This window comes from Anguilla anguilla, chromosome 2 (assembly GCF_013347855.1).
Source record: "Anguilla anguilla isolate fAngAng1 chromosome 2, fAngAng1.pri, whole genome shotgun sequence".
Classification (NCBI taxonomy): domain Eukaryota; kingdom Metazoa; phylum Chordata; class Actinopteri; order Anguilliformes; family Anguillidae; genus Anguilla; species Anguilla anguilla.
Window position 1 is genome coordinate 10292309 of NC_049202.1, and position 14318 is coordinate 10306626.

Here is a 14318-nt window from a genome sequence, read left to right on the forward strand (position 1 = left end):
TCACCCAAGCGTAATTTTCCTTGGCTATTAATGCATCCGGCAGGGAATAGCATTCTGTTTTACATAATGAGACAAACAAATAAATCTGGATATGGATTCGGGGCCTAGAATAAGTTGAGGCACATGCTCGTTTGCTGAAGTAATTGGTTTATGTATCTGCAAGCAGTGGTACCAATCTTTACACAGATAGAAACGGAATCTCAGCTATTCTCCTTTAGGCTGTTTCTTTTGTCTTTTCAATGGCTTGCCCATCCGAGGGGAGGTGGGATGTTAATTTGCGAATTAATAGCTTTTCTCTGCGGAATTGCAAATTCTCTTTAAATGTCACTTTGCTCAACACAGAGAGCTATGGCCACCAAAGACACAATCTAGAGCCCCCCCCCCCCTCTCCCCCCCTCCTCCCCGCCCCCCGCTACCAATGCCACCAATAGCCAGCAAGTGTAACATGCTACTTTTAATTTGCAATAACACATGACAATGGCAGATTAATGGCTCTTATGACACCTGTGTCCCTGAAGCTCTTCTTCCCCAGACCTGGTGTACATAACGCGTGTCACACTACATTATCTCAACATCCCTCTCGTAATGGGGACCTTTTTTAAGGGCACTGCTGACTTGGAAGTTAGTAGGGACAGAGACCCAGCCTGCCGCTTTTGGCGAGCCGCCACGGCGGATTTTTAAAACAAATGCTTGTGGCCGCCGAGCCTGTGTTGCCATGCCGATGCTCTACTGTACACGGTTAAATGAAACCTCTCTGGGCTGCTGGTCTTGATGGTGAGTGCGTATGTTTTCCTTCGTAAAAATGCCTCTGCATTTTTAAGTCATTATCTAATGAAGTGGAGGCTCACAATGCCAGACGAGGCTCAGGTAGCCCAAAGGCTTCTGCGCTGCGATTAAATTGAAAAGCGTGTATTCAAACATTGCACGGACTCCCCGATGCCTCCGTGCGAATTAAGGATTAAGTTTAAATAACGCACAGCTTTTTTTAAATCATTGGCACGGGCTCAAATAACCAGTCACAAAAGTCTTCATTATGGCCTGATTATGGAAACAGTAAGCATTGGAAGTGGAGAGACAGTGCCCCACAGTTACATGTACATAAAACATGCGCTAACAAACCAGTCCTCTTGCACGTGGAAAATTTTCTCTTAAAGGTCAGGAATTTATGTGCTGAGTGTGAAAATTATTTTTTTTCAAAATGAAGGTATGCACACATTGAAAGATCATTAATCATGACTATCAAAAACACCGTAGCTGCAATGACAATGTCAACAACGACAACAACCACAAAAGAAGAATACATTGACACATATACTCACATCTATGCAATGTCTGAAAATATAGTACTGTAGCATATGCTTTGAATAAAAATAGTACAAAAACCTATTTTTATTGTATATATGTGAACATATATACACATGTATACACATATTTTCAAGATTAAATTACCAAATATAAGTATTATTAAAAAAATATATATTTTATTTTAAAGATGTTTTACGTGATGTTTATTAGTATATATAAAATAAAGTATTAATATTGAAATTATGTCTGCTAAAAACTAATATAAGACATAATATATTACTTTGCAAACTGTAGCTTGAAGCAATACATTGTTGTACAAGCACTTTTTGATGAGGCATCTATGGTCTAGGCCTGGGGCTTATCTTATGGGAAGATTAAATATCCCAGGACTATGGCTTCAGGTGTGTTCTGTCTGACGGCTGTGGGTGGAATTGTATCTAAAATCAAATGCGCTACTTCTCCTGTTACACTGCGCTTTTACTCCAAAGCTGGTTGGACACCGAAATAAAGGGGAAAAAACCACACATTCTTCGGACGTGTACTTTCAAACAGCGATGGATGGATGCATGGGAAATATGGGGTTCACAAAACAAACCCAAACCGAAAAGAATGCTGAAAAATGTTACACCTCTTCTAATGCTCGCATGCTCTTGCTGTGTCAGTCTCAATAAAAATACACGCTTCCTCTTCTGTCACTGGCTAACATTTAACAAGGTAAACACTGATCTTCCACAAATCTGCCATTCACCGTTAGACCACTTATTCGCTATTGGGAAACCCCTTTCAGTTATGAAATATTTATGTTATCTTTAAAAATTATTTAATGAAAGAGAAGTCCATAACAATTGCTGTGGGAACCCCTCCTAATTTTATAACTGGTTATTTTTCATGAAAGTTCTAACTGCCCCCCCGCCCCCCACCCAACACGCCCAATGGGTTTTTCCCACACAACAGGCTGCAAACACTGTACTAAATACATCAAACCATAATTAGCCAAGCAAAGCAAATGTTTCCAAACCTATTTTACAATTTACAAATTTCCTCTCCGTCAAGTGTCAAGTTTGGCACTGAAGAACAGAAAGCATAAGAATGAAGTATCTTGCTCTTGAGGGGAAGCACATTCTCACAGTTAACCTGTAAGTTGTGTGTGTGCTTTATTTAAGAATAATACACTAAATAGAAACAGGAAATGAATCTTTTCCAACCAGATTGGGAATTTGCATCACTGTCTTTTGTGTTTTCAACAGTCAAATTTTTAGTTGCATTAAAATCAGTGTTTGCATACAGAACCAGTAATCTACAATGCCTTTGGCCCTTTGCATACAGTCACTAACTCTTCAAAAAGAGAAAACAGTTTTATGAATACATGAGTTCCAGAAATGTAGTCTATTGAAGCAGTGATTTCTTTAGCCTGGGTGGTTGACTACATCATTTTGACAAGTAATTACCTCAGTCTTCTTAATCAATTCAGATAAGATTAATTGCTGATGGCAACGGCGGAGGTCAGCTTCTGACATTAAGAATCATTTTCATGAATATTGTATATTAAAACAAATTCTTAATGTTTTGCACAGTTTTTGAATTTATGGAAAATTAAATCAGAGCAGACAGAGACTATTTTCTTCAGTTTGGCCAAGTTTCTACAAGAAAATAGCTGTAATAACAGGCATCACAAATGACTATACCGATTTGTTACATCTGGTAAATATGTGCTTGTAAAAACATTTAAAAACATCTTTTACTGGATTCTGCCTTAGATGGATAACAGATTTTATAATTCTGTAAATTTGAAGATTTGTGTTCCTAGCTCCTTCTGTTAAAGTATGAAACTATTTTAGTAATGGTTGACACCCATTATTAAGCCTGTACCAGTATGAGGGTAAGCAAGGTGTGTACTGCTCAACAACTTCCACTTTGCAATGCATAACAATGTGTTAAGTGTACATCCGAGGCTGTGATGTGTAAATTCAGGCGAAAGGCTACGCGTGTCCTACATACTGAACGAAATGCTTATTTCTGAGATGCCCGGAAGTTCAAGCCATTTTCAAAAGGAGGCAGGGGACCCATGGTCCTGCATGAATTCTTCCTCTCATATTCTACTTATGACAAAACATCAAAAATCAAAATTTTGGTATCCCTTCTCTTACCATCATCTCGTTTCCTCTTTTCGCCGTTCGACCGGGGAATACCCAGAATGCCGTTGATGGAGTAAGACCCCACAGGATCGTTGGAAGCGCTGGATACAGGCGGAGAGGCTGTACTCGGCACTGCGGGAGAGGGAAAGATTGGGCTGGAATTAACTGAAAAAGAGCGCTTCACTTCAAGGAGATCACTCAGACAATGGGTGTCTTCTAAGGATGAGAATATCTGCTCTGAGAGATCACCCACGAGACTATACAAAACACTTTCCACCTGACCAAAGAACTATTCATTTTTTTCCTGCAGCGTACTTGCACCACAAATGAATAAACAAATATAGCAATCCATCCCGCTTAATAACATTTATTTTAAAGATGAAAAATTATTGCAGAAAAGCAGCTGGCTGTCTCATATTTGGTGCCTCATTGCACTGCTCTTATATCTAATGAGTCACGCCACAGTTCAAGCTTACCCGTCACAGAAAAACACTTAGTGGCGACTTCTGAAAGCTGCCAGTCCGGATGAAATATTTTGTCCTCAAGTTCTGAATAGTCACCGCGAAGAGCAAGTTCTGCTTACCTATGGTGTGCCCGGGAGTGGAGAGGGGTGTTCCATCAGGGGAAGGATGGAAAGGCTGCTGAACTTTGGTCCGGATAATCCTGCACATGAATACATATCTGGATCAACATCATGGGATGGACCACATTTTTTTTCTTTTCCTGAAGCTACTCAAAGTTAGCTGTAATGAGCATGTACTACGACTTGCATGGCGTCATTAGGTTTTTGTTTCCGGACCATGTACAGTGAAGCCTCCACATATTGTTTGGAATAGGCCTTTTGGCATGTGGTGTAATGCTGGAGTGGACATGTGAGCAAAAAAAAAAAAGAAAAAGAAAAAATGAATTGAACAAACGCGAGAAAGTGGATCCAATCGTACGGGGTTCTAGGTATCAAAAATAATAAAGCCACTGTACCTTTAAGGTGAGATATGGGAAAAAGTCTTCATTGCACTTTGGTCTGAATGATCTTGCAAACAAAGCATGAAATCACATCAATTCACCTCAATGATCGGCTTCACTGACTCTACCTGGCCCACACTAATCAGCTCTCCTCTCTCTCTCTCTCTCTCTCTCTCTCTCCATCACCCTCTCCCTCTCTCTCTCTCTCTTTCCCCCTCTCTTTCTGGAAGGTTTACAGGGGGTACCCAGGACTCCTGGCTCCTCACTTCCCAGATCAGACATCTCTGTAGAACCCCACTGCCCCAAGTGCCTTTGCGGATGAGGTTCTATTGATCGGGGGCTTGGGGATAAAAAGTTGGGGATTAGTCACACGGGCAAACAGATGCAAATAGAAAGCTATAAATTATATGTGACAGGAAAGCAATAGTGCCTTATTGCCTTGCACAAGCTTACGCCAGCATTAGATTCCTTTAATCTGATTGGCACTTGGGGAAAAAGGGAGCTGTCACAATAATTTGTAAACTTTAAAACTATTTATCACGTATGACACAGTATCTAGTTTGAACAGAAACGTAAGAGGTGGCTTAAGATTGTGTGGACCTTGTAAATGGGGAACTGCAAGCTCCATTTCTTCACTTGGATATTCACATCTTTATGTTTTAAAAAAATCAATCACGTTTATATGCCCACCTTAATTTGGAAATGATAGGACTTATATTACCTATATGTAAAGCTGTATTTTATTGAATGTCATACCTGGACTTTAAAGTGAAATAACTATTATTGTATAATCATTTGCAAACAGCGGTCCGGTGATTCAAAGAGAATGACGCACGCATTCTTCAAAATGACTGCGATGTTGATATGGTCACTGAATTCCCTTGTCATTATGAGGAACTGAAGAGAAATTTCACAGAAAGGAGCTTACGAACATCAAGCCTCCATTGATCTCAATGACTGGCACAGCCCCCTGTGTCCCTGATTGCACTGTCCTTGGGGTAAGGCGACAAAAGCTAAAAGCCTTTTCCAGGAACACACATATCAATATTTTATTTGGATTCTCAACTACTCTCCATAACAATTATTTGACCCCCTGACTTGTGTGAGTAACATAAATTCAGGGGCTTTATTTGGAATCCGTGTTCTCGATATTGAATAAGCAATTTGGATGGGTGAATTAATGACTTCAGCTGTTGCTGAAAATTCCCTGAAGAAATATTAAAATTGCTTCACATTTGAATCAATATCATTGAAAAGCCATTGAGGACCTTGGGTTTTTAAATGTCCACAAGTAGGCAACGATATTTGTTGGTGTTTCCCTTGCAGAGGCTCAGACACAACGTACAACCCCGTCTCTTTGTAATCTTTAATAATTCATGCGGGAAAAGAGTGTTTAAACCTAGAACATCCTCTTTTGTGGACAGACATGAGGTCAGCTTCCTTACCATGTAAAGTGTGAGATGGCCTCTTCCTACACTTTATCCAGCTCCGTGTCCTAAAATATCATCTTTGCGGTACCATTACAAACCAGCTTTTCTATGGACTGCATATGGTCCATTTCTTTATTTTTCTACAATATGAAGAAGGATTGAGCTGTTTGCCCTAAACTCAGTTTTAAAAGCTGAAAACTTCTTACTACAGTAAATGTTATTGTTCCCTTCAACTAGGCTCAAATTAAAAATACAGCAGCAAGCTTATCCACATATTTCACATCCCATTCAATCATCAATGATTCAATCTGTTTCTGGCGTGAAACAACATGCACATCTGAAGATACGTTATGTCCTAATGACAAATTTATGTTCTTGCAGTAATATCTGTATAATCTCTATGGTACTCCTCAGTCCTCTCAGGCCTTATTTTACCGTATATTAGTGCATTGTTACTGTGAACTCTGTGAGGTCGCTTTGTGTAAAGTCTCATTTCTTTAGCAGCTTTATTACACGTTACAAAAAAATACACCTGATTATGGTTTTGAGAAATTATATTACCTTATTGTTCAGTTATTATCTTTGCTCATTAGTGTACACCACAATTATCAATCGCATTATGAGTTCAAAACCTGCATTATACACTTGCCTGTACATAAGTGTATGTATGCCTATATGCAGAGATGGATTTCAATGTATAATAATTAACAAAAGACATTGCATTCGACCCAAGACTGCATAATAAAAAAGAGAGAAATATTCAGAGATGGCAGTTCTTTTATTGAGCAAAGTTAAGGATACCTCAACTTCTTCTAACAATAGAAATGCACTTCTTTGTATTTGCATTTTAATTCACAGTTTGAACAATGGCCCATAGAATGTTCTATTTCCAAAACGCTAGCTTAAATTTAATTAGAAATGAGAAAGTTATATAAATACTTTTAATACTATTAATACACATTTAGAAATTACCACATACATGTGTTTGAGTCTGCTTAAATTGGCCTTTTTTAAGTAACCACGGTGCATGAAATGAATTTTTTCAACCTTCCTTTCTTTTAAAAAAATGACTTGCGTGAATCTGGCCGTGTTCTCCCATCAGCTCATTAAAATGTAATGCTGATGCCGACTCTATGGAACAGTGCTCCCTAACCAAAGATCATTACTCGTGCTCCCGGGTAGGGGGGTTTTCGCGCTTCCGTGTTCCTCTCTTCCTTATTTGTCTTCCTCCTCTATTATTCTGTTTATCTGGGTCCTTTTTTTTTGAAGTCAAGGATAAATGTTTAAATAGGATTTGCCTTTTTAAAAGCATGCATTCTTTCCATCGCGCGGTAAGGCCAGCGCACCAGGAAACATAACTTATTTAGTAATCGATGAATCGATGAATTAATTTGTACATGAGCGCATTTATCTTGTTAGTCCTCCTCACCTTCCATCGTGGTTTTAATACAGATTTAGTTCAAATTCAGCACCTAATGAATTCCACCACACCAGGCTATGTAGGCTATTGTGTGTATATATATATATATATATATATATATATATATATATATATATATATATATATATATATATATATATATATATAGTGTGATAATATATATATGCCAGTTTTGAGAATATTAGTGATTATTAGGGATATTGAGTTCTGCGCGCCACTTTGGGCGCAAGTTTTTCTTCATTTTATTCAAAGGAATTTCTGCACAGTAAAGTTTGGGCATTGTCTTTGTAAGAATGAGCTTAGGGAATGGGATTTCGTTTACGTGTCATAATTGATCATTTATGTGTGATAATACGTGCGATAATAAAATTATCATTATTAGTTATGCGTGGGTGTGTGTCTGTGTGTGAACAGTATAGTTTTTACGTTTCTGTTTTGTGTATTCAGTATGAATTCAAGCAGCTCATTTTATTTATCAATTTGTTGAAAATACGATACATAACACAGTACAGCAATTACAGTCGAAACCATTTTAACAACGTGATTTTTCCTACGATCCGCGTTAAATGTCCATAGTGTGTTGCCCATAGCTTGCTTTCGTGTATTTACACGAAAGCAAGCTATTGGAATAGAGCCGGTTTAAAATAAAGGAACGACTCTCAAACGCAATAGACCTGATATTGAACATTGTGCTGCTGCGTATTTCCCAGTGCCACTGGATCTGGTTACAGAGTATTGATCGGTTTTCACCCAGACAGATGTGATTTTGGCGCTCACCGCCTTAGATCTACTGCTGATTGTTGAAGGATTTGGAATTGAAGGATTGAATTGCACCACTGAGACCACCCTCAACAGAAAAGGTGAATGGTATATACTATGGGCCACAATATTGAAGGAAAAAGGAGACTACACAAAAATAATAATAATTATATCAGTTATGTTGATGAGTGGTTTGCATTCAGTGTTACGGGACAATGAGTAAAGGTCTACATAAAGTGTAATTATATTACGAATATGAATTATCAATGGTGGTTTACTCAACCACTTTACTCCATTAATTTAGCGTTTCGAATGAGAATTGATTTGGCAGGGTGAAAATACTTGACAGGTCATAGAAAGGCACTCGTATCCAGACATGTTCATGCTTAAACTGGAAAGCTAAACATCTAGGTTTACAGAATGTAAAATCTACTCAGCCTCCGCCCACAACAAAAAAAAAAAAAAAAAAAAAAAGAAATAATGAAGCGTGGTCATCATCAAAACAAGGCAAGGTGTGTTTAACGCAGTGTGTTAAAATGGATAACTATATGGCTTATGAGTTTTGCCTTGTGTATCTTTTAATTGTAATTGTTTTAAATGTTCCTACGCAGATATGATGCATTTTTACAAACTGAAAGAGTTGTGCTTTCTATTTAATATTTGTAACTTTAGTTGGTTCAGTTATACGAAGCTTCGGAGAGAAAATACGACTTTGGTCTATATTAATATGACATTTTCGACAACTGATTTTTGGCATATGTTAAAGGAACTGTTTCTTACCTGTTGATGGATGACACGCTTGGGACAGTGTCGTTGTCGCAGATACCTTCTGCCAACAGCCTGTCTCTTATCTCCCAAGCGAACATGGTGGGATTCTGCCGCTTGTAGTCCGCGATTTTATCCACAACCTTTGGAGTCGCCACTTTGGGTTTGGATCCACCAATTACTCCAGGTTTAATACTGCCGGTCTCGTAATATCTGCAGCAACACAGTCGAATTTGATTATCAGAAAATGCATAGCCATCGTAAGTGATGATCACGTGATACTATAGAACAAATTTGATTTTGCGAACAGACACGAGCTACAATACTATACTTAGAAAATTAACTTCCACATTTTTAAGGCTTATGAGTTTTCAATGCTTGCAGAAGTGAAGTTTTAAGATTTTTAAGAAAACTATTAGAATTGGTCGAAACAACAACATCTTTACGAAAACACGAACAATAACATACCATTTCTATGTAGCCTACATACTCTCCTCCTGACAGAATTTTAACCTATGGCTTGTTAGCTGGTCCTGGAACTGAACACCCAAAGCATGACTGGACTGTACAAGATACGATCCAAATCAGGGACATTGTCGAATGATAAAAATACCTATCTCAACCAAATACTAAAGAAACATGCAGTTACTACAATAGACATGCTATCAAAATTAATTTCTTATTGGTTTGTGACAAACATTCCAAGTGCATAAAATAAAATACCTTTTAAAATCCTTTTGATAGCTGAAAAATATTTCAAAAACATTCAAATGCCGTGTTTGACATGATCCCAAAACAGTTCTGATTTTTTTTTTCTACTAAAAAGCTGTGCAGCCTCCTTATGTAACACGGCTTGGTTGGAAATACTTGAAAGTGGACTACTGTTTTTCCAATCCAAGCGCTCTGCCTTTTCCAAATATGTAGGCCGATAATGTGTAGAAGGTGAATATCTCCCTCATAATGTTACCTTACCTGCCGCTCCATCGTGTGAACTTTCACAAATTGTTGTTGTTATTATATGTTTGTGTTTGACACCTCCACAATGCCACACAATCTTGATTGACATTGGGTTAGATTATTTCCACCCCACCCCCGGAAATGTGTATTGTTATCTGGTTCCTGCTGTTAAGTATGTACTCTGACAGTTCGTGCACTGAAAAATATATTTGAAATATGTCGCGATGTACTTTGTCTCTTACCTGCCGAGAATTTTGCTGACACAGCCATGGCTGACCCTTAGTTGTCTTGAGATGTCACAGGGTCTCACTCCCTGGTGCGCGAGCTCTACAATCCTTTGCCTCACCACGTCAGGTAGGGGTCTTCCGTTCACGAACACCCCGCCTAGCTGGTTTACACCCCCATGCCCTATATGGGAGACAACAACGCATACAGAAAACCATAACATTACATACATGGTGTAGAGAATTTCATTCAGTCAAGATCGTGCAAAAATGTATTATATTATATTATAAGTTGTATTGTAATGTATTATTGTATGTACAATATTTCAGTCCGTTTTTACTGTCTGAATATATATATATATATATATATATGTATATATATATATATATATGTACCCTAAATTTCCAGAATTTGATTTTAATTTTAATTTATATTAAATAATCTATTATCAGTTTTATATGATATATATATCCGTTCTCGAAATTGTCAAGTAATTAAAGGAATCTAAACTACGCCCCATTAATTCATTTTTCAGACCCAAAATCATTCTTTTTACATGATATTTACAGCACGATTTGTACGAGACTATTTTAAACTCAAGTAAAAACATATTCTGTATTTTGTTTTATTTTACATCATTCCATTGCTTATCCCCTTCCGATTATAATGTATTCCGTCTCTCGGTTACATGATTAAGGCCTTATTGACAAACCCTTCATGATAGTAAACTGTCTTTATTAACATAAGTTTGGTCAAATCAATAATCTCACTGCATATCCTTTTGAAAATAATAGAGGCACAATATGAAAATGTGTACTAATATATGTTACGGCTTTCTAGTAGCACAAGACTAAAGACGACTTACATTTTCCTACTCCTCTATGCAAGCTTAGCACATGTCGCAGGTAGGCTATTAAGTTACAAGCTGTTTCATTTTCCTTACACAATTATTGTAAATAATTAAAAAGAGCTTTGATTACTCATATTACAAATTATTTAGAAAAGGCAAGATTAGGAATTAATTATTGAAATAGGCCAGCCACTGCTAGCGGGTATCTTCTTTAATAACAAAATAACATAAACATGAATAACCCTCGGTCCTGAGGCATTCAAATTCTATTTTCAACCATTGTATTAATAATTTTAATAGTACAAGAATTAATTTCAGTGTTGTTGTTTAATTCACATGGACATGCTTGTTAATGTCAGATTAATTTGAGGATAACTCACTGTACTTTTTCCTTCTTTCGACTTTTCTTTTATCCTCTGCATTCTTTCAGGAGATTCAAGATTAAACTCAATTTCGTTATTGCTAAGCGATGGATTGAGTTTCCTTTTAATGTATCAATAAATGTGAATTCAGAGTATCGGCGTATTTGAATGTACTAGCGATTGTTCCGCAATGGAAATGGGCACATTTCCTCTCATCGAATAGATATGGATTGGGTTTTCAAATACTATGAAATAGCACCTCTATATATCCTTTTCACTTAAAAAATGTTAACTGTATATATATATATATATATATATATATATATATACCAACCATGCAGTACAACTGCGAAAGCCAGCAATTTTATGTGTGCGTGAGTGAGTGCATCATTAATGTAAACAGTATAAACATTCAATTTTACTCAAACCGAAATTGTACCTAATTGTAAAATACTCGTGTTGTTTATGATGGTTTTGTTATTTCTCCTGTTGTGTCCTGAATGCTGAATGATAAAAACTCGATACAGCCTACGCATACACTTCATCCCGCAAAGATTTAAACGGAATTGTCATAGGTTATGGTTTATTTTTCGGTTAAACATTTTAAAATATTCTACTCCCAAACAGCAACGTTATATTTAGAAAATGAACATGCATAAGTATACACGGACTATAAACATTAAACTCCTTTATACTCACGGTGCATCGCTGAGAACGGGTCTGCTTTGCAGTGAATATCCATTGGATAGCAGAGAAAAGAAAGATAATCAACTGAAGCCGCCGTTTCGCCTTGGTAATGCAGCTTAAAATTCAAAGAAATGAAATATTTATAGAAAAGGGCAGAAAACAGCCGTTTGCTTCCGAAGCCAGCGGATTTGAGGATAACTTCTTTTTAAAAAGTTGTTTTGCGTCAATCAGTCCGTACAGGGAGAATACGAGGGAGGGTTGTCAGGTGAAGAACATGACCGACACTTGTTTCAAAAATCTAACAACGCAAGAACATTGGCAAAACCGGGTTTGTTCAGATGATTTTTGACCACATAGTGACGAGATAAGACGCTGGTTTATCTGTTCAAATAGTCTTCCCTTGTCCTCTTTTTGAAACTGCTGTAGAAATTCCTAGATCCCGGTGGCCGTGGTCGGTAGGTCTCGGGTTTGATCAGATATGTGCAAAGATGACAGGGAAAACATGGAGACACCGAAAGTGTCTTGCGGTCCCCGTTTCCTCTAGAATGGGATGCGTTTCCTAGAATCTTTGGGCTGAGAATGAATCCCCTCTCCTTGTGTGTGCGTTTCTAAAAGCTTCCCCTCCAGATCCCCCCCCCCCCCCCCCCCCTCCGCGCTTATATGGATGACTTGTCAGACAAAGGCAATAGATTCCAACACTTTGTGATTCGCCAACGCAAAAAGATGGAGCCCAAATGAGGAGGTGCCTTCATCTGACACTTCGAAAGGGGAGGAAAATAAACAGGGAAATCGTGTAGAGTTTGAAATAAGAATTTAAGGAAAATTAAAAGGACGTGAAAATACACGGATAGGTAAATATATGTTTAATTGGTTTTACGGTATAAATTAGAACTTTAAATTCTAACTAATTTCTACCGGTATTATAGCCGGCAAAATTTAAATGAACATAATACATTTCACACATTACTGTAATAACCTGAGTAACAACGGGCCTATTTATTAAATCTATTATTATTCCGGTATTTTGAATTTTTTTAAAGGGGTACATTTTTATAGTGGAAAAATAGTTGCAATACATAGCCTCAGAACATACAGCTAATGATTTGTATCGCATATATGTGCATCTTATTTCTACGGCTTAAGGTTAAACATTCGAGTGCAGCTGGTTTGTACGCCAATACATGTAAACAAATGCATGATGTGAAATGTATTAAAAGGTGCATGCTAGCTAGGCTACGCACTGGATGATTCTTTTTGGCTTTTCAAGCGCGGGCAAAGGTACTGAGACAATTTGTTCTCAATTGATTTTATGATTATTGCCATTCCACCTTCTTTGTTTATGTTCTTTACTTCGGGAAGATGATAAGATGGCACTGTGTTTTTCTGAAATACCCCCTAATGTTATAACAGTGTGCTGTGTTCTGTAACCTTCTGTAGATGGCGCTCCGTAGTCTCATTTGTGTTAGATCTCGCCGATAAGCGTTTAGGAGGTAAAACTGTCATAAGTTTAACTTTATACAGCAGTAGGCCTTGGCAGGGTAAATATATTGTTAATCTTTAACCGTCAGACTGTATAAAATGGAAATAATGCTATGGCATCAAATATTACAGAAGTGAACACTGAGTTTGTTTCCATTACATTGTATTATGTAAAATATTTTAGATGGAAAATGAGCATGAGTTGTAGTTGCATAAATATAGGCTTCAATACTGAGAGACTGTAAAGGAATTGAAAGAAAAAAAACAATTAGAAAAATGAGTTCTATTGATCTCTTGTTATACAGCATAAAGCTTTTCTGGTAGGCTAAAATATATCTTTGTGTATTATTTTGAAACTTTGTAATATTCAGTGGTCCAATATCTTATGAAAACGGCTTCAACAAAATTAGATACGTAATCATAAAAAATGCTTGCATGCAATAAGGGTGGTAAGTTACTACACAGCTAAAAGACGTATTGATCCATGACATAGCTCATGAAAATGTGCTGTTGGATAGTAAAATAAATATCATTTTCGGAGTTCATCTCATCGCGTAAATAAAATAACTCTTTTCCCGCTGGATCTTTTAGCAAGGGTTGCCAAGGATCATTACAGTTTTCATTAACCTCTGGTAGGAGGAAGTCCTCCCGTATTTACACTTCAAAGCTTTCACATTCCTTCAAAGGAAATTAAAGATAAATACACTTTCGGTGGTTTAAGATACCGATCTTTGGTTTTGCATTATTAGATTACCAATTGATACTATTGATCATTTCCGCGCTTACATTTTTACCATACCGTTTGCTGAATAATTTTGTGGCCTTAACACTCGAATATTGTCGACTTGAAGAAGTACTGTATCAACAACAATGCTTCCTCAACTTGTACTCCTACCGCCATACTACTGCTAGTAGTAGTAGTAGTAGTAATGATACTATTAATAATATTAATAATAATAA

The 14318-nt window shown here is 37.2% G+C and overlaps 1 protein-coding gene across 8 annotated transcripts in view; it reads right to left on the reverse strand.

Annotated features, from left to right (window-relative positions):
* Positions 1–12478, reverse strand: part of pax2a (paired box 2a) — a 36849-nt gene extending 24371 nt beyond the window's left edge. For 3 of the 8 annotated variants that reach the window (XM_035407258.1, XM_035407256.1, XM_035407253.1), the window contains exons 1-5: positions 11892–12478; positions 9998–10175; positions 8814–9011; positions 4024–4103; positions 3453–3572 (exon numbers count right to left, since the gene is read on the reverse strand). In XM_035407258.1, the coding sequence (XP_035263149.1) occupies positions 3453–3572; positions 4024–4103; positions 8814–9011; positions 9998–10175; positions 11892–11934 (619 nt within the window). In that variant the 5' untranslated portion in view covers positions 11935–12478. Of the gene's footprint in view, positions 1–3452; positions 3573–4023; positions 4104–8813; positions 9012–9521; positions 9543–9997; positions 10176–11891 lie in introns of all 8 variants that reach the window. The other 5 variants (XM_035407255.1, XM_035407250.1, XM_035407257.1 and 2 more) reach the window with 3 other exon arrangements.
* Positions 12479–14318: the final 1840 nt, after the last annotated feature.